Here is a 24729-nt window from a genome sequence, read left to right on the forward strand (position 1 = left end):
TTCTCCTTTCTCTCTTTCCTCCCACCCTCCTTCCCTTTCTCTTTCTCCTTCCTTTCTTCCCTTTTGTCCTTCCCTCTTTTCTCCCTCCCTCCTTCCCTCTCTTTCTCCTTCCTTCTCTCTTTCTCCTTCCTTTCTTCCCTTTTGTTCTTCCCTCTTTCCTCCCTCCCTCCTTCCCTCTCTCTCTTTCTCCTTCTTTCTCTCTTTCCTCCCACCCTCCTTTCCTTTCTCTTTCTCCTTCCTTCCTTCCCTTTTGTCCTTCCCTCTTTTCTCCCTCCCTCCTTCCCTCTCTTTCTCCTTCCTTCCTTCTCTTTTGTCTTTCCAACCACAGTTTGGGGGTCCTCCTGGACTCAGCGCTGATGCTTGATGCTCAGGTGTCGGCGGTGGCCGGGAGGGCCTTGGCACAGTTAAAACTTGTGCACCAGTTGCGACCGTACCTCGAGAAGTCTGACTTGACCATGGTGTTCCATGCCTTATTTACTTCAAGGTTGGACTACTGTAATGCACTCTACCTAGTGCTGCCCTTGAAGACGGTTCGGAAACGACAGCTGGTGCAAAGGTCAGATTGTTAACTGGAGCGGTCAACCCCCTGTTTAAACAGCTCCACAGGCTACTGATAAGTTTCCGATCCCAATTCAAGGTGCAAGTTATTACCTATAAAGCTCTAAATGGTTCAGGACCTGCTTATCTTTGTGACCGCATCCTCTCCTACGAGCCCACACGGTCCTTAAGATCTTCTGGGGATGCTCTTCTCTCGCTCCCGCCCCCGTCTCAGGGGCGGTTGGTGGGGACGAGAGCATTCTCGGTGGTGGCCCCTCGTCTCTGGAACTCCCTTGCCAGGAAGATTAGGCTAGCACCCTCCCTATCCACATCCCGTAAGGAACTAAAGACATAGATGTTTCGTTGTGCATTCGACTGACTCCTGTGACAGATGATCTGAATCATGACCTGAATCCAAATTTCTATATTTCATTACTACGTTTTTACGTTAAACTGAATTGCTCCTATTTAATTGCTCTATTTCTATGCTATTTCCTATGCTACTATACATTTCTATCCACCTTATTGACCACCCTATCCTTTAACTAGTCTCGCATATTGCCCCCCCTCTGAAAATGAGTCCGTTGTTGCTTTTGATGCTTGTTTGTTATTGTTTATGCTATTTTAATATGTTATTGTTTTGTTTTTAATTGTATGTTGCCTTGGGCTTGGCCCCATGTAAGCCGCCCTGAGTACTTTCGGGGAGATGGAGGCGGGGTAGAAAAATAAAGTTCTTCTTCTTCCTTGCGTCCTTCCTTCTCTCTTTCCTCCCTCCCTCTCATCCATATTTCTCCCTCCCTCCTTCCTTCTCTTCCACCCTTTCGTCCTTCGTTCCTTCCCTCTTTCCACCCTCCCTCCTTCCCCCTCTCTCTCCTTCCTTCTTTCCGTCCTTCCTTCCTTCCTTTTTGTCTTTCCTTCATTCTCTCTTTCCTCCCTCCCTCTCATACATATTTCTCCCTCCCTCCTTCCTTCTCTTCCACCCTTTCTTCCTTCATTCCTTCCCTCTTTCCACCCTCCATCCTTCCCCCTCTCTCTTTCTCCTTCCTTCTTTCCTTCCTTCCTTTTTGTCTTTCCTTCCTTCTCTCTTTCCTCCCTCCCTCTCATACATATTTCTCCCTCCTTCCTTCTCTTCCACCCTTTCGTCCTTCGTTCCTTCCCTCTTTCCACCCTCCCTCCTTCCCCCCCTCTCTTTCTCCTTCCTTCTTTCCGTCCTTCCTTCCTTCCTTCCTTTTTGTCTTTCCTTCCTTCTCTCTTCCCTCCCTCCCTCTCATACATATTTCTTCCTCCCTCCTTCCTTCTCTTCCACCCTTTCGTCCTTTGTTCCTTCCCTCTTTCCACCCTCCCTCCTTCCCCCTCTCTCTTTCTCCTTCCTTCTTTCCGTCCTTCCTTCCTTCCTTCCTTTTTGTCTTTCCTTCCTTCTCTCTTCCCTCCCTCCCTCTCATACATATTTCTTCCTTCCTCCTTCCTTCTCTTCCACCCTTTCGTCCTTTGTTCCTTCCCTCTTTCCACCCTCCCTCCTTCCCCCTCTCTCTTTCTCCTTCCTTCTTTCTGTCCTTCCTTCCTTCCTTTTTGTCTTTCCTTCCTTCTCTCTTCCCTCCCTCCCTCTCATACATATTTCTCCCTCCCTCCTTCCTTCTCTTCCACCCTTTCGTCCTTCGTTCCTTCCCTCTTTCCACCCTCCCTCCTTCCCCCTCTCTCTTTCTCCTTCCTTCTTTCCTTCCTTCCTTCCTTCCTTCCTTCTTTCCTTCCTTCCCTTTTGTCTTTCCTTCATTCTCTCTTTCCTCCCTCCCTGCCTTCTCTCCATTCCCTTCCACCCTTTCTTCGTTTTCCTTCCTCTTTTACTCCTTGGGGATGTTTAGCTAGGAGAAGAGAAGGTACAGAGGGAACATGAGAACCATGTTTCAAGATTTCAAAGGGTGTCCCATTGAGGAGGCAGGGGGAACTCACTCTAGAGACCAGGGCACAAGGGAGCAAAGGGTTCAAATGGCAGGGAAAGAGATTCGACTGAAAAGATTAGGAAGAACTTCTTGGAGAGTGAGAGCTGTTGGAGAGTGGCAGAGGCTGCCTCGGAGTGTGGTGGAGTCTCCTTCTCTGGCTGTCTATCGGGAGTGCTTTGGTTGTGCCTTCTTGCATGGCAGGGGGTTGGACTGGATGGCCGTTGGGATCTCTTCCAGCTCTAGGATTCTAGTATAGGAGTAGGCAATACAGGATCCGATGAATACACTTTTTCTCTCCTGTCCACCATGCCATCCTGACCAAGGCTAACCCTTTTGGGATCCAAACGCTTCCTGTCTTTCCTTCACTTTCTGCCTCCAAAAGAGAAGAGGAAGGGGAGGAAAGGACAGCGAGGGGGAGAACCCACTCCTTCCTGGTGCGGCCAACCCATGGCTTGCCATGTGGCCCCCAAGTTAGAAAGTGTGCCCATGCGTGCTCTAGATATTAGGATGCTGTTTCTTGATTTAAGACATTGGCGTGCTGGTTGATATCCGAACAGAGGTTGGGCCGGAGATGTCAATGCCTTGGTCCTTTCATTATGGGCTGCTTCTTCCTGGCAGATGTCAGGTGGTGTAGGGCGTAGACATCCTGTTCACCATTTCCGCTCCCTTGGCAGCCACCTCTCCACCAAAGTCAACATCAACACCGAAATACACCGCCTGAGCTCTGCGAGTGCAGCATTTTTCCGAATGAAGCAGAGAGTGTTTGAGGACCGGGACATCCGTAGGGATACCAAGGTGCTTGTTTATAAAGCTATTGTCCTCCCAACCCTGCTATATGCCTGCGAAACGTGGACTGTCTACAGACGTCACATGCGACTCCTGGAACGATTCCATCAGCGCTGCCTTCAGAAAATCCTGCAAATCTCCTGGGAAGACAGGCGGACAAACGTCAGCATGCAGGAAGAAGCAAAGACCACCAGCAATGAAGCCATGGTCCTCCGCCATCAACTCCACTGGACCGACCATGTTGTCCGGATGCCTGACCACCGTCTCCCAAAGCAGTTGCTCTACTCCCAACTCAAGAACGGAAAACGGAATGTTGGTGGGCAGGAAAAGAAATTTAAAGATGGGCTCAAAGCCAACCTTAAAAACTCTGGCATAGACACTGAGATCTGGGAAGCCCTGGCCCTTGAGCGCTCCAGTTGGAGATCAGCTGTGACCAGCAGTGCTGCAGAATTTGAAGAGGCACGAATGGAGGGCAAAAGAGAGAAACGTGCCAAGAGGAAGGCACATCAAGCCAACCCCGACCGGGACCGCCTTCCATCTGGAAACCAATGCCCTCACTGCGGGAGAACATGCAGATCAAGAATAGGGCTCCACAGTCACCTACAGGCCCGCCTGGAAGACTATCCTACTCGGACAATGAGGGATCGCCTAAATAAAACATCCTGTGATAATGCGGCATGTTTCACTATTTTAACATGACGAGGTGTCTTCCACACTGAGCATGGGTACTCCACCGCAGAGTAGCAAAGCGCAAGGGCAGATGTCTTCACTGTGTCTGGTTGTGATCACCAGGTTGTGCCAGTCAGCTTTCGTATGATATTGTTTCTAGTGCCCACTTTTTGCTTGATAGTCGAGCAGTGCTTCTTATAAGCCAGAGCATGGTCCAGGGTAACTCCCACGTGTTTGGGTGTGCTGCAACACTCCAGTGGGATTCCTTCCCAGGTCATCCTCGGACCTCGAGATGCTTGTTTGCTCTTAAGGTGAAAAGCACACGTCTGCATTTTAGTTGGATTAGGAATCAGCTGGTTTTCTCTGAAATAGGCAGTAAGAGCACCTCGAGCAGCATTTCTCAACCTGGGTATCGGGACCCCTGAGGGGGGCCACAAGGGGGTTGTCAGAGGGGTCGCTAAAGATTATCAGAAAACACAGTATTTTCTGTTAGTCATGGGTGTTCTGCATGGGAAGTTTGGCCCAATTCACTCGTTGTTGAGTTCAAAATGCTCTTTCATTGTAGGTGAACTATAAATCCCAGCAACTACACAGATAGAAACATAGAATCCAAGAGTTGGAAGAGACCTCATGGGCCATCCAGTCCAACCCCCTGCCAAGAAGCAGGAATATTGCATTCAAATCACCCCTGACAGATGGCCATCCAGCCTCTGTTTAAAAGCTTCCAAAGAAGGAGCCTCCACCACACTCCGGGGCAGAGAGTTCCACTGCTGAATGGCTCTCACAGTCAGGAAGTTCTTCCTCATGTTCAGATGGAATCTCCTTTCTTGTAGTTTGAAGCCATTGTTCCGCGTCCTAGTCATTCTGTATCTTTGCATTTCATTTTTTCTGCCTAAGAGCAGTATCTTGCATTTGTAACAACTCAAAAATGTCAAGGAAGCAGAAAACAAGCTTGCTCCCTGCTCCCTGTGGCTTCCTTTCACATATTTATACATGGCTATAATATTGCCTCTCAGCCTTCTCTTCTTCAGGCTAAACATGCCCAGCTCTTTAAGCCACTCCTCATAGGGCTTGTTCTCCAGACCCTTTATCATTTTAGTCGCCCTCCTCTGGACACATTCCAACTTGTCAATATCTCTCTTGAATTGTGGTGCCCAGAATTGGACACAATATTCCAGGTGTGGTCTAACCAAGGCAGAATAGAGGGGTAGCATTACTTCCCTAGATCTAGACACTATGCTCCTATTGATGCAGGCCAAAATCCCATTGGCTTTTTTGCAGCCACATCACATTGTCGGCTCATGTTTAACTTGCCGTCCATGTGAGGACTCCAAGATCTTTTTCGCACGTACTGCTCTCGAGCCAGGCATCCCCCATTCTGTATCTTTGCATTTCGTTTTTTCTGCCTAAGAGCAGTATCTTGCATTTGTAACAACTCACAAATGTCAAGGTCTATTTTCCTCAAGCTCCTGTAAAAATGTATTGCACTCATTTAATCTAGACCTCAGCTATGTTTCTTTCAGCCGCATTCTTTTTATATTGCTTTCTATTGTGTTGTTATTTGTTTTATCTGATGTTTTAATTGGTTAAAGTGTTTTACCTGTGTTTTAATTGTGATCTTGGGCATGTCCCTTGTAAGCTACCCCGAGTCCCCTAGGGGAGATGGTTGGCGGGGTATAAAAGTAAAGTTAGTATTATTATTAATGTTCACGTTTGGGCATACTGAGAATTCATGCCAAGTTTGGTCCAAATCCATCATTGTTTGAGTCCACACTGCTCTCTATATGTAGGTGGACTACAACTCCCATACTCAAGGTCAATGCCCACCAAGCCCTTCCAGTATTTTCTGTGCATCATGGGAGTTCTGTGAGCCAAATTTGGTTCAATTCCATCATTGGAGGTGTTCAGAATGCTCTTTGATTGTAGGTGAACTATACATCCCAGGAATGACAAAATCAATCCCCTCACAACCCCACCAGTATTCAAATTTGGGCATATCAGATATTTGTGCCAAATTGGTCCAGTGAATGAAAATAGATACTGCATATCAGATACTTACATTACGATTCATAACCGTAGCAAAATTAAAGTTATGTAGTAGCAACAAAAATAATGTTATGGTTGCGGGTCACCACAACACGAGGAGCTGTATTAAGGGTTAAGGCATTAGGAAGATTGAGAACCATTGACTTAAAACTTTGGAGAGCTTCTGTTCAACCCTTTCAAAGCTCCCTGCTTGAGTGGTGATGGCATGATCGTCAGCATAGATGAAACTCTCTGTCCCTTCTGGCAGTGGCTGATCATTTGTGGAAATGTTCAACATGGATGGAGCAAGCACGCTTCTCTGAGGCAGGCCGTTCTCCTGTTTCCGCCAGAACTTTGAGGCAAGTTGTATTCTCAGTTTTTGGGGGGTTTGTGCCTCACTCTCACTGTTTGTTTGTGGCGGGGGGTTCCGCAGGTCACACCGTCCTCCACCCGGCTGCTCTTCCGCACCGAGAGGCACGTCCCCAAGCTTGGCGTGATGCTGGTCGGCTGGGGAGGCAACAACGGGACCACGGTGACGGCCGCGGTGCTGGCCAACAAGCTGGGCCTCACCTGGATGACCAAGTCTGGCCCCAAGGTGAGTTGACTTGCCGGCACGCATTTGCAGGAAGCCCAAGAAACCACTGATCTACCTGGTAGGGTGAGGCCCCACGGCTGTGCGGTTTCCATGGGTCGCATCCAGAATCCAAATCCTCCATTTATAGTTAATTCCTCACCGGCAAAGTCTTCGCAATGTCCTCCTTCGTAATTTTGGGAGGCCCAGACTCACTCTCCTCCACTCACAGTTGGTCAAGGAAGGTACGGAGAAAGTTAGGATTTGACCCAAACGGTCATACTGAGGATGTTTAGTTTGGAGAAGACACATTTGACGCAAGAGCCATGTTTACATAGTTGTCCCATTGGAGAGGAAGGGGGCAAACTGGCTTTCTGTTAGAGACCGGGACACAATAGAGCCATGGATTCCAAATAATAATAATAATAATAATAATAATAATAATAATAATAATAATTTATTTATACCCGGCCTCCATCTCCCCAAGGGACTCGGAGCGGCCAACAACACATCAATAAACAAGAAAGCAATAAACAAAACATAACAACAGTACGGTTAAATAAATCACATGTAAACATAGCAGGAAAAGAGAGATTCCACTAAACCGCCTGATAGTAGGAGCCAATCGACAAGGGAATACATATTTCAGAGGTTTTTAAGCATCTGTTGGGAGTGTTTTGATGGTGTTTTCCTTCCTGGCCGAATGGCGGTTGGACTGGGTGGCCTCTCGGGGGTCTCTTCCAACTCTAGGATTCTATGATTCAGAGGCAGGATGGCCATCTGTCAGGAGGCCTTTGAGGGTGTCTTCCTTTCAGGCAGAATGAGGATGGGCTGGATGGCATCTTGGAGGTCTCTTCCATCACTAGGATTCTGATTGAGAGGCAGAATGGTCATCTGTCAGGAGGGCTTTGATGGTGTCTTCCTTCATGAGAGAATGAGGATGGACTGGATGGCCTCTTGGAGGTCTCTTCCATCACTAGGATTCTACGATTGAGAAGAAGGATGGCCATCTGTTGGGAGGGCTTGGATAGTGTCTTCCTTCCAGGCAGAATGAGGATTGACTAGATGGCCTCTTGGGGATCTCTTCCAACTCTAAGGTTCTATTATTGAGAGGAAGGATAGTCATCTCTCGGGAAGGCTTTGATGGTGTATTCCTACCTGACCAAATAGGGATGGACTGGATGGCCTCTTGGGCGTCTCTTCCAACTCTAAGATTCTATGATTGAGAAGAAGGAGGGTCATCTGTCAGGAGGGCTTTGATGGTGTCTACCTTCATGAGAGAATGGGGGTGGACTCAATAACTTCTTAGGGGTCTCTTCCAACACTAGGATTCTATGATTCACAGGAAGGACGATCATCTGCCAGGGGGGCTTTGATGATGTCTTCCTTCCTGGCAGAATGGGGATAGACTGGAAGATGCCATGGGGGGGTCTCTTCCAACTCTAAGATTCCATGATTGAGAGGCTGGATGGTCATCTGTCAGGAGGGCTTTGATGGTGTCTTCCTTCATGAGAGAATGGGGGTGGACTTGGTGACTTCTTGGGGGTCTCACCCTCCATTCTACTTCTGTGAATGGAGCAAATTCCCAAATGCATTCTGTGTCCAAATAATGTCCCGTTTCCCTTCGCCCGCAGCGCGCCAACTACTACGGCTCCCTCCTGCAATCCTCCACCGTCTGCCTGGGCAACGGCCCTGGGGGTGAAGTCTACATCCCTTTCCGCGACCTGCTCCCTATGGTGCACCCCAACGACATCGTCTTCGACGGTAAGGGCCTTGTGTGGGGACACGAGGGGACGATGGGAAGGCTGTCCTTAGAATAATCACTTTATAGAGCAGAGTATCTTTATTGTCATTGTACATCGTACAACGAAATTAAATGCCTTCCCCAATACGCATTATATACGTAGATTACAAAAACAAAGCACCCATCTTTCCAGGTACTGAAGGTACTGCAAAACCCATCATCTGTGGTGCATCCTCACCCGGACATAAAGTGCATCATAGGGAGTCTGTGTGCCAAATTTGGTCCAGGTGCATCGTTTGTGGAGGCCGTGGTGGTTTCTGGAAGTGAGCGAAGTTACAAGTCCCATCATCCATGGTGCTAACTCTTCCAAACCACACCAGGCTTTAGAGTGGGTCATGGGGACTCTGTGTGACAAGTTTGGTCCTGATCCGTCATTGGTGGGGGGTCACAATGATCTCAGGAAGTGAGTGAAGGTATTTCAAGTCCCATCGTCCATGGTCCATCCCCCTCCCCACTCACCGGGACAAAAAGTTTGTAATGGAGAGTCTGTGTGGCAAGTTTGATCCAGGTCCGTCATGCGTGGGGGTCGCAGTGGTCTGTGGGAGCTGAGTTGGGTGAAGGTACTGCAAATCCCATCATTCGTGGTCCGTCCTCCTCCAAACTTCACCAGCATCACTCTGATCACTATTGCGCATCACTGTGAAACCTTAGAGTTCAATATAGAATCAACACACTCTCTCTCTCAGCCTATTTGTCCTTGTGTTTTATCCTCCTATCCCGTCTGCCAGATTGTAACAATAATATTCCAAAATAATATCCAGGTTGAGATGAACACTGGTGGAGTTTGGGGAAAATAGACCTTGACATTTGGGAGTTGTAGTTGCTGGGATTTATAGTTCACCTACAATCAAAGAGCATTCTGAACCCAACAACGAGAGAATTGGGCCAAACTTCCCATACAGAACCCCCATGACTAACAGAAAATACTGAACCAAATTTTGCACGCAGAACGCGCACAGAGTTTGGGAGTTGTAGTTCACCTACATCCAGAGAGCACTGTAGACTCAAACAATGATGGATCTAGACCAAACTTGACATGGATACTCAATATGCCCAAATAAGAACAATGGTGGAGTTTGGGGAAAATAGACTTTGTTATTTGGGAGTTGTAGTTGTTGGGATTTATAGTTCACCTACAATCCAAGAGCATTCTGAACTCCACCAATGATGCAATTGAACCAAAGTTTGCATGCAGAACTCCCATGACCAACAAAAAATACTGGAAGGGTCTGGTGGGCATGGACCTTGTATTTGGGAGTTGTAGTTCACCTACATCCAGAGAGCACTGTGGACTCAAACAATGATGGATCTAGACCAAACTTGGCATGGATACTCAATATGCCCAAATAAGAACAATGGTGGAGTTTGGGGAAAATAGACCTTGTTATTTGGGAGTTGTAGTTGCTGGGATTTATAGTTCACCTACAATCCAAGAGCATTCTGAACTCCACCAACGATGCAATTGAACCAAACTTTGTATGCAGAACTCCCATGACCAACAGAAGATACTGGAAGGGTCTGGTGGGCATGGACCTTGTGTTTGGGAGTTGTAGTTCACCTACATCCAGAGAGCATGGCGGACTCAAAAAATGATGGATTTGTATTCCAGTATTTTCTATTGGTCATTAGAGTTCTGTGTGCCAACTTTGGTTCCATTCCATCGTTGGTGGAATTCAGGATGCTCTCTGATTGTAGGTGAACTATAAATTCCAGCAACTACAACTCCCAAATGACAAAATCTATCCCATCCCAACCCTGCCAGTATTCATATTTGTCACCTAGCGGCTTAAAACCAGTTTTCATGAACAGCAAAGCACCCAGGGACTTAAAACGCGCTACTTTGGGCCTCTCCTTTCCAGGGTGGGACATCTCCGGCATGAACCTGGCTGAGGCCATGCGCAGGGCCCAGGTCTTGGACTGGCCTTTGCAGGAGCAGCTCCGGCCACACATGGAAGGCATGCGGCCCCGGCCCTCCATCTATATCCCAGAGTTCATTGCAGCCAACCAGCAAGAGCGGGCCGACAACGTGCTGACGGGGACGAAAGCAGAGCAGGTGAGTGTGCCCTGTAAGCAGGTAAGGACAGCCAGGGGGTGTTTACACTGTTGTTGTTGCTGTTGTTGTTGTTGTTGTTGTTGTTGTTGTTGTTGTTGTTGTTGTTATGTCTATCCTGCTGTATCACTCTTAGAAAGAGACACCAAGTGGCTAACAATATTGATTGATTGATTGATTGATTAACAGGGACTCAGGATGGATTAAAATGCACATATACATGACAAATATTCAATGCCATTAAATATACAACATGTATAGACAGACACTAAGGTAATTTAACATTCCTGCTCTCTGGCTTCGTGAGGGTATGCTCAATTCTGGCCACAGGGGGAACTGCCGCTTCATCGTCCACTTGTGACACCGAGACCTTGATGGAGTACTTCCTCATTCTTACGCACACTGCTGGAAGGTTTTATGGTGTCATTCATTAGTTAAAATAGCCTCCCCATATAAAGCGGTACATAAATTTCCTACTTGACAGATGTAAGTGTCGTTTGGGCTGCATAGGTCAACAGCAAGCTAGACTATTAATGGTCAGGAGCTCACTCCGACCCAGGCTCTCTTCGAACTCATGACCTCTCGGTCAGTAGTGCTTTAATGCAACAGGCTACTAACTAGATGCTCCACAGTCTGGTCCTTAAAAGCAACATAGTCCTTACGGATTATAGGGTTGCCATCAAGAGGGATACGGAGGGCGGTCACTCTTTGGCCACACATGGAAACACAATAAAAGCCCTCCCAAGAGATGCCCCTCCAAGCTCTGTTTCATAGAAGCACAATAGAATTGGAAAGGCATCTCAAAGGTCATCTTCCTCCCTTCCAGCCAGTCTCTATTGTGAGCTACAACCACTTGGGCAAAAACCAGGGACGCAGTGTCTCGGCCCCCCAACCCAGTTCCGCTCCAAGGAGGTCTCCATCTTTGGATGGGCATCTTTCAGGAGTGGTTGAGATGAGTCTTATTACATGAAATATCTTGGGTACAATAAAATAGTAAAGAGTAGAGACATCAGACTGGCAACAAAGATCCGCCTAGTCAAAGCCATGGTATTCCCTGTAGTCACCTACGGATGTGAGAGCTGGACCTTAGGGAAGGCTGAGCGAAGGAAGATAGATGCTTTTGAACTGTGGTGTTGGAGGAAAGTTCTGAGAGTGCCTTGGACTGCGAGAAGATCCAACCAGTCCATCCTCCAGGAAATAAAGCCCGACTGCTCATTGGAGGGAAGGATACTAGAGACAAAGTTGAAGTACTTTGGCCACATCATGAGGAGACAGCAAAGCCTAGAGAAGACAATTATGCTGGGGAAAGTGGATGGTGAGCGCTCTTTTTTTGCTTTTGGGGGGCATTTGTGGACACATCCTCGTGACCGGGCTATAGCACAGCTGGTAAATCACCAGCAGCAGCAATGAGATCTACCAACCGAAAGGTTGCCAGTTCGAAGCCCGGATCGGCGTGAGCACCTGATTGTCAGCCCAGCTCACTGTTTACCTAAGCAGTTTGAAAACAGTGGAGACCTGTAAGTAACTAGGTACCGCTAAAAAGCGGCGGAGATATTTTACGACACCATAAAAAAAAAAAGATCAGAAAATGGTCAGCGACCAGAAGGAAGGATGAAGTCCTGATGGCTCTTCGTCATAGAGGATGGAGCAACAGCACCCCCCTGTGGCTGGATTTGAGCACAACCTCTAAGGCACCGAAAGCTGGACGTTGACACAACATACCTCCTTCCTGTCTGTCCAAATGGCATTGAATGTTTGCCGCATATGTGTGCTGTGATCCGCCCTGCGTCCCTTTGGGTGGAATATAAATAAAGTGTTATTTATTATTGTTCGGCCTCTTATTTCATATTATTTGCCTGCTGTTCAAAACCACCTTCCTGCCTTGCAGGTTGCCCGAATCCGCCGTGACATCCGTGACTTCAGGAACGCTAGTGGGGTGGACAAGGTCATCGTCCTCTGGACAGCCAACACTGAACGTTTCTGTGAAGTCCGGACTGGGTTGAATGACACGGCCGAAAACCTCTTGAGAGCCATTGAGGTGTGTGTATGTGTTTGAGGGGTTAAACATCAGAGGGAGTAGAACATTAGAGGGAAGGTCTTAGTCACTAAGCCGGACTAGATGGCCTCTAAGGTCCCTTCTGATTATTTCTGAGTCTCCGCTGTCTTTTCTCTTCCTTCCAGTCCGGCCTGGAGGTCTCTCCTTCCACCCTCTTTGCCGTGGCCAGCATTTTGGAAGGTTGTCCCTACATCAATGGGTCTCCCCAAAACACCTTTGTGCCCGGCGCCATTGAACTCGCCGTCCAGCGCCAAGTCTTCATCGCCGGCGACGACTTCAAATCCGGGCAGACGAAGCTCAAGTCTGTGCTGGTGGATTTCCTCGTCAGTTCGGGGATCAAGGTCAGTGAGTCCCTTCACCATCGCCAAGTTTTTGCTCTAGGCAGGGCGACGAAATTTACTACAGGTTTCGGTCCAAACATTGAAATGTATTACGATCAACAGATCAGACAAAGCAAATAGACCCAAACAAGCAATATCAATAACAAGATAATCCAAAAAGCAATTAAAAACAGGTAAAAATTCCCGTAAGTTTATGATGTCAATTTTTTCCAACAAACAAGCACTGCGGCACAAAAGCCGGCCACTTTAACTGTTACCATTGAGTTCAGTTCTATTGGAAATTCCTAACCTATTGGAAATAACTGTACCATAACCTTATTGAAAAGGTAAAAATGATGTCACATCTCTTTGGCAAATGTGAGTCTCCATGAACATGTGGAGACCACCTTTTGAAAACCACTAGTCAAGAAAAGCATGACCTTGTTGGAAGTCAACCCTCTGAACAAGTGATATTCACAAGCATTAATGTAATGACACATGAGAGTTGAATTTCAGTCGACATGGAATAAGGCAGTGGCAATCAAAATCACAACTCTAGGCTTCTCTCAAGGACAACTGCTAGGTATAGGATGGGACCAAGCCAAGGCTCTTATTAGACAACGGATCCTGGATATAGAGCGACAATCAGACTTAGCCTGCTCTCCAGCATTCACCATTAGCAAAGATAACAGATATCTCACCGCTCCCAGGGCTTACTTAGCAAACCTGGAAGTGCCTAAACACCGAAGAGCTTTCACTTTGGCAAGATGCCATGCCCTTCCATCGGCAGTACTGGAGGAGAGGTACCGGAAGACCCCTGCCCAGGAGAGACTTTGCCCGTGTGAGTCTGGCTACATTGAAACAACTGAACATGTGCTCCTCCAATGTGTATTCTATAGAGACATTAGAGCTAATTTCATCACTCCATGGCTTTTAAGACATCCAGGGCACACTGAAAGATATTACATCCTCCTGTTGCTCTCGGACTCTTACTCTGCGACAACCTACAGTGTTGCCAAGTTCTGTGCAGCAGCAATTAACATTAGACGGCTGATGACCGACTCCACCCGGCAACTTCTTGCTGGGAATATAGTTAGAATGATTTCTAATAACTGAAATGCTGTAAATGCTCCCCTCTCATCCCTTTTTAGAGCTTCCCAGTTGTCTGATATTTGTTATTAGCCGCCGCCCCATTTTAGATTCATACATGCACTTTAAACTGTAAGTTTAGTCTGCTTTTTAATCTGTCTCTTTTATAACATGTTTTTAATCTGCTTTTTATCTGACCTACTTGGGAACTGCGATTCCCTTCCTTGGGCACCTGTGCCCCATTTTATACTGTGCTGGTCAAAGACTGTAATAAATCATTGATTGATTGACACATGGGTAACTCAGCTGTTAAATTGAGGAACCATATCTTTTTTATCTTTTTAATTTTTTTTATTTACATACATTAACAGTTCACAGTGTAAACAGAACATGAAACAATGAACATTTTACAAACACATAATCCCCCACCTGTATAGAAGATCTGTATAGGAAGGATATTAATATCGAGGATAGTTTTGACGGTGTGGTGAATGAATTAGAACCAGACATCCTGAGGAGTGAGGTTGAATGGGCCTTAAGAAGCATGGCTAACAACAAGGCAGCAGGAGACGACGGGATCCCAGCTGAACTGTTTAAAATCTTAAAAGATGATGCTGTCAAGGTGATGCATGCCATATGCCAGCAAATATGGAAAACACAAGAATGGCCATCAGACTGGAAAAAATCAATTTATATCCCCATACCAAAAAAGGGAAATGCGAAAGACTGCTCAAACTTCCATACAGTGGCCCTTATTTCTCATGCCAGTAAGGTAATGCTCAAGATCCTGCAAGGAAGACTCCAGCAATACATGGAGCGAGAGTTGCCAGATGTTCAAGCTGGGTTTAGAAAAGGCAGAGGAACGAGAGACCAGATTGCCAATATCCGCTGGATAATGGAGAAAGGCAGGGAGTTTCAGAAAAACATCTACTTCTGCTTCATTGACTATTCTAAAGCCTTTGACTGTGTGGATCATAATAAAGTGTGGCAAGTTCTTGGTGGGATGGGCATCCCAAGCCACCTTGTCTCTCTCCTGAGGAATCTGTACAAGGACCAAGTAGCAACAGTAAGAACTGACCACGGAACAACAGACTGGTTCAAGATTGGGAAAGGCGTACGGCAAGGCTGCATACTCTCACCCAACCTTTTTAATTTGTATGCAGAACACATCATGCGATGTGCGGGGCTGGATGAATGCAAAGCTGGGGTGAAAATTGCTGGAAGAAACATTAACAACCTCAGATATGCAGATGACACCACTCTGATGGCCGAAAGCGAGGAGGAGCAGAGGAGCCTTCTAATCAAGGTGAAAGAATAAAGTGCAAAAGCCGGGTTGCAGCTAAACATAAAAAAAACCAAGATTATGGCAACAAGAATGATTGACAAGTGGAAAATAGAGGGAGAAAATGTGGAGGCCGTGACAGACTTTGTATTTCTAGGCGCAAAGATGACTGCAGATGCAGACTGTGGCCAGGAAATCAGAAGACGCTTACTTCTTGGGAGGAGAACAATGTCCAGTCTCGATAAAATAGTAAAGAGTAGAGACATCAGACTGGCAACAAAGATCCGCCTAGTCAAAGCCATGGTATTCCCTGTAGTCACCTACGGATGTGAGAGCTGGACCTTAGGGAAGGCTGAGCGAAGGAAGAGAGATGCTTTTGAGCTGTGGTGCTGGAGGAAAGTGCTGAGAGTGCCTTGGACTGCGAGAAGATCCAACCAGTCCATCCTCCAGGAAATAAAGCCCGACTGCTCATTGGAGGGAAGGATACTAGAGACAAAGTTGAAGTACTTTGGCCACATCATGAGGAGACAGCAAAGCCTAGAGAAGACAATTATGCTGGGGAAAGTGGAAGGCAAAAGGAAGAGGGGCCGACCAAGGGCAAGATGGATGGATGGCATCCTTGAAGTGACTGGACTGACCTTGAAGGAGCTGGGGGTGGTGACGGCCGACAGGGAGCTCTGGCGTGGGCTGGTCCATGAGGTCACGAAGAGTCAGAGACGACTGAACGAATGAACAACACAACAACAACAATCCCCCACCACCAAGGCCTGAACAAGTATCCTTTCCTTTGTATTGGCGAAGGCTTCCATGGCTGGAATCACTGGGTTGTTGTAGGTTTTTCAGGCCAAACGTTTAAAAAGAACCTTAAAACCTGGCTCTTCCGCTGCGCCTTTGGCGAGTAGGTGCACAACACGACACTATTGCTCCCCTCAACGCTTCTGTCACTGGAGTATACGCCCCCCAAATGGGAAGTTTAGTTTCACAACCTGGTGTGTCTTTATGAGCTCCCTGCAAATAACCTATTTTTATCTCATTAGAGTTTTTAAACATTTTATCTTGTCCATGTGGCTCGCCCACTGTTACTGCGACTGTGTTTATTGTAATGTTATTTTGTTATTGTATTATATGTTTTTTTATGTAATTTTGATGATGTTGCTTGTTGTTCATGTTTTGGTTTTATTTCGATGTAATATGTTGTCCAGGCTTGGCCCCATGTAAGCCGCTTCGAGTCCTCATTGGGGAGATGGTGGCGGGGTATAAATAAAGATTATTATTATTATTATTATTATTATTATTATTATTATTATTATTTGTGTTGTGTGATCCACCCTGAGTTCCCTTTAGGGTGCGAAGGGTGGAATATAAATAAAATAAATGAATTAATTAAAATATTAAAATGACTTGCTAAAATAAAAGACTGACCACTGTCTCTGAATTCAATACAGCAGCTGCACTTACATGGTATTTCAACTCATTATCTGGTATATTTCCTGTTTTGCTTTCATATATCCCATTGTCAGAATAGTGGTTTGTGAGAGGGCCGGAGTTTTTCCATGTCTGATCTAGACCATGCTTCCTCCTTCCAGCCAGTCTCGATCGTGAGCTACAACCACTTGGGCAACAATGACGGGCGCAATCTCTCGGCCCCGGCCCAGTTCCGCTCCAAGGAGGTCTCCAAGTCTAACGTGGTGGACGACATGGTGGACCTGAACCCGGTGCTCTACGGCCCGGGCGAGCGGCCCGACCACTGCGTGAGTAGGGAGAAGCGGCCGGCAGGGTTCACCCAAATGCATCCAGCTGCTCTTATTATTAAGATTTATTTATGACTAGCTGTACCCGCCACGCATTGCTGTGGCCAAGCTTCCCTCCCTCTTTCTCTCCTCCCTTCCCTCTTTCCTTCCTTTCCTCTTTTTCTTTCCCTATCTCTCATCTTTCTTCCATCTCTACCTGTTTCTTTCCTCCCTTTCTTTGCTCTTTGGTTACATCCTTCCCTCCTTCCCTATCTTTCGTTCCTTCTCTCCTTCCTTCCCTCTCTTTTTCCTTTCACTTTTTTATTTCCTTCTCTCCTTCCTTGCTTCTCTATCTTTCTTTTTCCTTCTTTCCCTTCCCTCCTTCCTTCCTTCCCTCTTTCCCTCCTTCTCTCGTTAATTCTTGACTGTCCCTTCCATTTAATATTGTATTTATATTTTACATAGAAAAGAAGGAAAGGAAGAAGGAAGGAGGGAGGGACAGGAAGGAAGGAAGGAAAAAGGAAGGGAGGGAGGGAAAGAAGGGAAGGAAGGAAAAAAAGAAGGAGGGACAGGGAGGGAGGGAGGAGAAGGAAGGAAGGAGGAAGGAAGGAGGGAAAGAAAGGAGAGGGTTGAAGAAAGGAGGGAGGGAAGGAAATGAAGGGGAAGGAAATGAAGAAAGGGAAAGAAAGAGGAAAGGGAGGGAGGGAAGAAGGAAAGGAAAAAGGAAGGACAGGAAGGAAGGGAAGGAGGGAAAGAAGGAAAGGAAGGAGAAGGAAAGAAGAAAAGGAAAGAAAGGTAAGGGAGGAAAGAAGGGAAGGGAGGGAGAGAAGGAAGGTCCTTCATTCAAGCACCGTGGACCTTCCTTGCCTCCTCCCCCTCCCCCTCCTCCTCCTCCTCCTCCCCTTCTTCCTTGCGTGGAGCACTCCGTTGCACTCCGTGGAGCACTTCCTTGCGTGGAGCACTCCGGACATACATGATAGCCATGTATAAATATGTGAGAGGAAGCCACAGGGAGGAGGGAGCAAGCTTGTTTTCTGCTTCCTTGGAGACTAGGACGCGGAACAATGGCTTCAAACTACAAGAGAGGAGATTCCATCTGAACATTAGGAAGAACTTCCTGACTGTGAGAGCCGTTCAGCAGTGGAACTCTCTGTCCCGGAGTGTGGTGGAGGCTCCTTCTTTGGAAGCTTTTAAGCAGAGGCTGGATGGCCATCTGTCAGGGGTGATTTGAATGCAATATTCCTGCTTCTTGGCAGGGGGTTGGACTGGATGGCCCATGAGGTCTCTTCCAACTCTTTGATTCTATGATTCTATGATTCTATGCTGCTGGCACTTTCCAACAGGGAAAGGAGGAGGAGACTGCTCTCCTGACATAGGAGGGAAAGAGAAGGGGCTGCATTTGGCAAGCCTCCACCTCCACTCCACTCGCTTGTGTGTGTTTGTGTGGCCGTGCACGTGTGCCTGGCTTTAATGGCCGGCTGTTTCCCCACGAGGAGGAGGGGGTGTGGCCATGGGTCTCGGTAGACATGCAGTTTCTCCTTTGTGGACATGCAGTTTAGAAGTCCTTTCTGCTTTTTGTTATCGTTTTTTTGAGTGGAGAACATACATTGGGTTGTTAGGGACACAGTGTCCAAATTTGGTGTCAATTGCCCCAGTGGTTTCTGAGTTCTGTGAATAGCACAAACGAACATTACATTTTTATTTATATAGAAGATTACCTCTTCCCGGACAGGTGGTGATCAAGTACGTGCCCTACGTTGGCGACAGCAAGCGGGCGCTAGACGAGTACACCTCTGAGATTGCCCTGGGCGGCACCAACACCATCGTCATCCACAACGTTTGTGAGGTGTGTGTCGTGGAGATGTGTGGTTCTTGCTCACCCGCTTCCCCACCAAAATGCTACTAGACTTTGTGATCACTAGAATGGTCGTAAGCATATTCCCCCAAAACCTCTCCAGGATATTTAGTTGGACAGAGGGCTGCTCTGTGCCAAGTTTAGTCCGGGTTGGTCATTTGTAGGAGTTGCAGAGTTCGGTTGAAGTCTGATCCAAAGCAAGGACTGCAAATCCTATCATCCGTGGTCAAGAAGGCAGAATGGGTTTGGACTCGGGGGGCATTAAAGGAGCAACTGGAGGTCACCCCCTCTCCAGCCTTTTCCTCAGAGGAGAATTTCCACAAATTATGTAAACGTATCATTTTAAACCCGAGAACAACGAATGCCATCACATTACAGAATTGGCCCTTTTGCCCATCTGCATCTGGATCATTCCCCAAAAATCCACTTCCCAACCAGCTCTGGAAATGTATGAAAAGATAGCCATTCCCAATGCTTTAGACATGGAAAGAATGCTCTACCCTACACTTGAACTCAGCTTCATGTGGTGAACACAATGGGTTACCACTTCCGAAGTGTAGGACTCAGTGGAATTTAGTAAATCTGATGAAGTATGTCTCCCCAAATGCTTTCTCTCTTTCTCTGTGCAGGACTCCTTGCTGGCAGCCCCCATCATCCTGGACCTGGTGGTGCTGGCGGAGCTGTGCCAGCGCATCCGGGTAGGCATTGAGGGTGAGGGGGACCCCCAGCCCCTCCACAGCGTCCTCTCGCTTCTCAGCTTCCTCTGCAAGGCTCCCCTTGTCCCCAGAGGCGCACCTGTGGTCAACGCCCTCTTCCGACAACGTGCTGCCCTCGAGAACCTCCTCAGGTCAGTGCCGCCATCATTCCGGAGCCCTTTGTTTCTCTGCTGTTGCTTTTAATATAACATTAATGGGTTATGTTGATAAATTATAACAATTATAGGGGTGGCTTGCTGTGTGTTTTTCGGGTTGTAGGGCCATATTACAGTAGTATTCTCTCTTGATGTTTCACCTGCACCTGTGGCTGGCATCTTTAGAGGTTTGTTCAGAAGTCTGTTGGAAATGAGGCAAGTGGAGTGTATATATATATATCTGTGAGAAAGAACCCTTATCTGTTTGAAGCAAGTTTTTTTTTGTCGTGTCAGGAGCGACTTGAGAAACTGCAAGTCGCTTCTGGTGTGAGAGAATTGGCCGTCTGCAAGGACGTTGCCCAGGGGAAGTTTGGATGATTTGATGTTTTTATCATCCTTGTGGGAGGCTTCTCTCATGTCCCCGCATGAGGAGATGGAGTTTGTAATAGTTGCAATTAGCCAGCTTGAATAGCATTGAGTTGAAACCATCAGGACCAACTAATCATCTCCCAACAAAGGATTCCCCCAGGCAGTAAGAACCTTTAAACTTCTATGTCATTAAATGCTAATCAAGGTGGCCAATTAAAACATCCACACCTACCTCCAACAGACAAGAGTTCTTTCTCCCACCCTGGACATCCCACAGATATATAAACTCAAATTTCCTAGTTTCCAACAGACCTCACAACCTCTGAGGATGCCTACCATAGATGCAGGCGAAACGTCAGGAGATAATGCTTTTGGAACATGGCCATACAGCTTGGAAAACTCACAACAACCCAGTGATTCCGGCCATGAAAGCTTTCGACAATACAGCATTGAATTGCCTTGCAGTTGCGAAGTCCATCAGTGTTCCTGCCTGGAGGCATCCTTTGTTTGGGTGGTGTTCACTGGCACTTGGTTGTTTGTTGTCTGGAGTTCCTTTCTTTCTTTGACACACAGAATTCCCATGACCAATAGAAAATACTGGAAGGGTTTGATGGGCATTGACCTTGGGTTTTGGAGTTATAGTTCACCTACATCCAGAGAGCACTATGGACTCAACAATGATGGATCTGGACCAAACTTGACAGGAATACTCAATATGTCCAAAATGTGAGCACTGGTGGAATTTGGGGAAAATAGACCGTGGTATTTGGGAGTTGTGGTTGCTGAGATTTATAGTTCACCTATAATGAAAGAGCATTCTGAACACCACCAACGATAGAATTGAACCAAGCTTTCCATACAGAACCCCCATGACCAACATAAAATACTGTATTTTCTGATGGTCTTTGGTGACCCCTCTGACACCCCCTCACGACCCCCTCAGGGGTCCCAACCCCCAAGTTGAGAAACGCTGGGTTAGAGGTTCCCTGAACGTAGCATTTGTTGAAGGAGGAAACCATGAAAATGAACAAAATCTGTTTACCATTGTCCTGATCTGCAGTTTTCTAGAGAAGAAATTACCTCACGGACAGACTGGAAGAGCTGTATTTCTCAAAGTATACCGTACAGTTACAAGCAAAGTTCCACCTGACAGTTGTTTTCCCTCTCGCCTCATATCCCTCACTTTGGCCCTCTCCTTCACAGCCCTGTTTCCATGGAAACCCTCTCCCTTGCTTCAAGAGAACAACAGGCCAAGGTATGGCCTACTTTCATGATTGCCCACCACTCCAGGAAGGGAGGTCATGACAACCGTTGTTAAGATAAAATGCCAGAATCAAGGCAGTAAAAAAGGAACATTGTTCAGAAACGCCGGAATGGGCCTGGGGGGCACTGTTTTACAGTGGCTCCGGTCCTTTCTGGAGGGGCGCACACAGGTATTATTGGGAGACACCTGTTCAACCCCACATCCTTTGTCTTGTGGGGTTCCTCAGGGATCAATACTGTCTCCCATGTTGTTCAACATATACATGAAGCCGTTGGGGGAGATCATCCAGAGTTTCGGGGTGCGGTGTCATCTGTACGCAGATGATGTCCAACTTTGCCACTCCTTCCCACCCGCTACTAAGGAGGCTGTCCAGGTTCTGAACCGGTGCTTGGCCGCTGTGACAGTCTGGATGAGGGCAAACAAATTGAAATTGAATCCAGACAAGACAGAGGTACTCCTGGTCAGTCGTAAGGCCGAACAGGGCATAGGGTTACAGCCTGTGTTGGATAGGGTCACACTCCCCCTGAAGATGCAGGTTCGCAGCTTGGGTGTGATCCTGGACTCATCGCTGAGCCTGGAAGCCCAGGTCTCGGTGGTGACCAGGGGAGCATTCGCACAGTTAAAACTTGTGCGCCAGCTGCGCCCGTACCTTGGGAAGTCTGACTTGGCCACGGTAGTCCACGCTCTGTATAGACTACTGCAACGCTCTCTTACTTACTTTGCGATCCCTCGTTGGACGAGTAGGATGGTCTTGATGACTATTTTTGTAGATCCGTAGGTGGCTGTGGAGCCCTATTCTTGACCCGCATGTTCTCCCACAGTGAAGGCATTGGTTTCCAGGTGAAAGGCGGTCCCGGTTGGGGTTGGCTTGACGCGCCTTCCTCCTGGCACGTTTCTCTCTTTCATCCTCCACTCGTGCCTCCTCGAATTCTGCAGCACTGCTGGTCACAGCTGACCTCCAGCTGGAGCGGTCAAAGGCCAGGGCTTCCCAGTTCTCAGTGTCTATGCCAGAGATTTTAAGGTTGGCTTTGAGCCCATCTTTAAATCTCTTTTCCTGTCTTCCAACATTCCGTTTTCCATTCTTGAGTTCAGAGTAGAGCAACTGCTTTGGGAGACGGTGGTCAGGCATCCGGACAACGTGGCCGGTCCAGCAGAGTTGATGGCAGAGGACCATCGCTTCAATGCTGGTGGTCTTTGCTTCTTCCAGTACGCTGACGTTTGTCCGTTTGTCTTCCCAAGATATTTGCAGGATTTTCCGGAGGCAGCGCTGATGGAATCATTCCAGGAGTTGCATGTGACGTGTGTAGACAGTCCATGTTTCGCAAGCGTATAGCAGGGTTGGGAGGACAATAGCTTTATAGACAAGCACCTTGGTATCCCTACGGATGTCCCGGTCCTCAAACACTCTCTGCTTCATTCGGGAAAATGCTGCACTCACAGAGCTCAGGCGGTGTTGTATTTCGGTGTCGATGTTGGCTTTGGAAAACGCTCTCTACAATCTGTACATGGGGTTGCATATGAAGACGGTCCGGAAGCTTCAACTAGTCCAACGATCGGCAGCCAGGTTGTTAACAGGAGTGGCGCTCAGGGAGCATACAACCCCCTTGTTGCGCCAGCTCCACTGACTGCCAGTTGGCTACTGGGCCCAATTCAAAGTGCTGGCTTTGGCCTATAAAGCCCTAAACGGTTCTGGCCCAACTTACCTATCCGAACTTATCTCTGCTTACGAACCACTGAGGACTTTAAGATCATCCGGGGAGGCCCTGCTCTCGGTCCCGCCTTGGTCACAAGCACGTTTGGCGGGGACGAGAGACAGGACCTTCTCAGTGGTGGCCCCTCGGCTATGGAACGCCCTCCCTAGGGAGATCAGATCTGCTCCCTCCCTCCTGACGTTTCAGAGGCAAGTTAAAACGTGGCTATTTGAGCAAGCGTTTACAAACACAGAGTAGCTAATATAGGAAATCGAATGACCTGACAATGGAATTGGATAATGCTTGAGAATAATGAGACGCTGATGATGTTGCTTTTATTGTCTTTGTGATGTTTTATACTGTTAATGTTTTTTATCTATTATGTTTTATGTATACTGATTTGTTGGAAACCGCCTTGAAAGGCGGTATACAAATAAAATAAATAAGTAAATAAACAAACAAACAAACAGGGGAATTCCAGACAGCAAACAACCAAATGCCAGTGAACACCTTCCAAACAGAGGGTCCCTCCAGGCACAACAACTAGGCTACTGATTGACTTTACAACTTCATGGTTACTCAGTGCTAATCAAGCTTGCTTAGCATAACCAAATAAAATTGTATTTTAAGAAATAATTAAGGAGCTCTTTTGGAAATGGGAAGTGGCAGGCTATGTGTTCGTTTTCAATGATGTGACTGATGGCTTGCCTCTTTCTCTCTCTTGGGCAGGGCCTGCGTGGGCCTCCCTCCCCAGAACCACATGCAGCTAGAATACAAGACCCAACAGCCGTGGGGCTGCGCCAAGCGTGTTCAGAGCCCCAAGCAATCGCCCCCGCCGCGCCTCAATGGCTTTGTGTGCCCCCCGGAAAGCAATGGCCACCCGGAGCCCCATCTCGGCTTGCAAAACTAGACACCGCCCCCCTACTTTGGACTGTGCGTCCCCTTCCCTCCCTTGTTTTGTTTTCGTTTGAGCCAGGCATCTTCGGTGGCAGCGCTCCTTCTTTCTCCGTGAAAACTGTGAATGTTTCGTTGGATAAAATGAAATAGAAATAAAACAAAGAGTTCAGATGAACCCTCCTTGGCTTTTTGTGTCTTTCTGCACAACGACGACGGCACAAGGATCTTCCCGTCTTGAACCCGCCTGGAGACTCAGGTTTGGTTTCTGATGTAGGGAGAAATGGTGATTTCAACATCCCGGACATTCAGTTTCTTAGATGAAGTGGGACCAGGTGGGCTTATTTGTGGAAATGCCTCTTGATGTGCAGTGTCACTGGATCCCCAGGTCCCACCTGTGGCCCCACCCCTTTTGCTCCTGGCTCCACCCCTTTTATCTAGAGGTTCCATCCTGACCCCACCCCCTTTTGAGTCTGATTCCACACCTTTTGTTTCAGGTTCCATCTTAGCTTCAACCGTTTTCTCCTGACTCTGCCCCTTTTGTTTCCAGTTTTCACCTTAGCTCCACCCCTTTTGTTCCTGGCCCCACCCCTTTTGATCCCAGCTCTGCCCCATTCTATCTCCAGGATCCATCCTGACCACACTCCCTTTTGATCCCAGCTCCGCCCCGTTCTGTCTCTAGGATCCATCCTGACCACACCCCTTTTTGATCCCAGCTCCATCCCATTCTATCTCCAGGATCCATCCTGACCACACCCCCTTTTGATCCCAGCTCCGCCCCATTCAATCTCCAGGATCCATCCTGACCCCACCCCCTTTTGATCCCAGCTCCGCCCCATTCAATCTCCAGGATCCATCCTGACCACACCCCCTTTTGATCCCAGCTCCGCCCCGTTCTGTCTCTAGGATCCATCCTGACCACACCCCTTTTTGATCCCAGCTCCATCCCA

General features: G+C 47.6%; 1 protein-coding gene across 2 annotated transcripts in view; it reads left to right on the plus strand.

The window, feature by feature from the left end:
• Positions 1-23957, plus strand: part of ISYNA1 (inositol-3-phosphate synthase 1) — a 33978-nt gene extending 10021 nt beyond the window's left edge. For both annotated transcript variants that reach the window (XM_060784898.2, XM_060784897.2), the window contains exons 3-11: positions 6388-6549; positions 8160-8289; positions 10189-10382; positions 12268-12417; positions 12561-12776; positions 16713-16877; positions 18589-18702; positions 19341-19558; positions 23615-23957. In XM_060784898.2, coding sequence (XP_060640881.2) covers positions 6388-6549; positions 8160-8289; positions 10189-10382; positions 12268-12417; positions 12561-12776; positions 16713-16877; positions 18589-18702; positions 19341-19558; positions 23615-23795 — 1530 coding nt within the window. In that variant the 3' untranslated portion in view covers positions 23796-23957. The remainder of the gene's footprint in view (positions 1-6387; positions 6550-8159; positions 8290-10188; positions 10383-12267; positions 12418-12560; positions 12777-16712; positions 16878-18588; positions 18703-19340; positions 19559-23614) is intronic.
• The last annotated feature ends 772 nt before the right edge of the window (positions 23958-24729 follow it).

This window comes from Anolis sagrei, chromosome X, assembly GCF_037176765.1.
Source record: "Anolis sagrei isolate rAnoSag1 chromosome X, rAnoSag1.mat, whole genome shotgun sequence".
In the NCBI taxonomy this organism is placed as follows: domain Eukaryota; kingdom Metazoa; phylum Chordata; class Lepidosauria; order Squamata; family Dactyloidae; genus Anolis; species Anolis sagrei.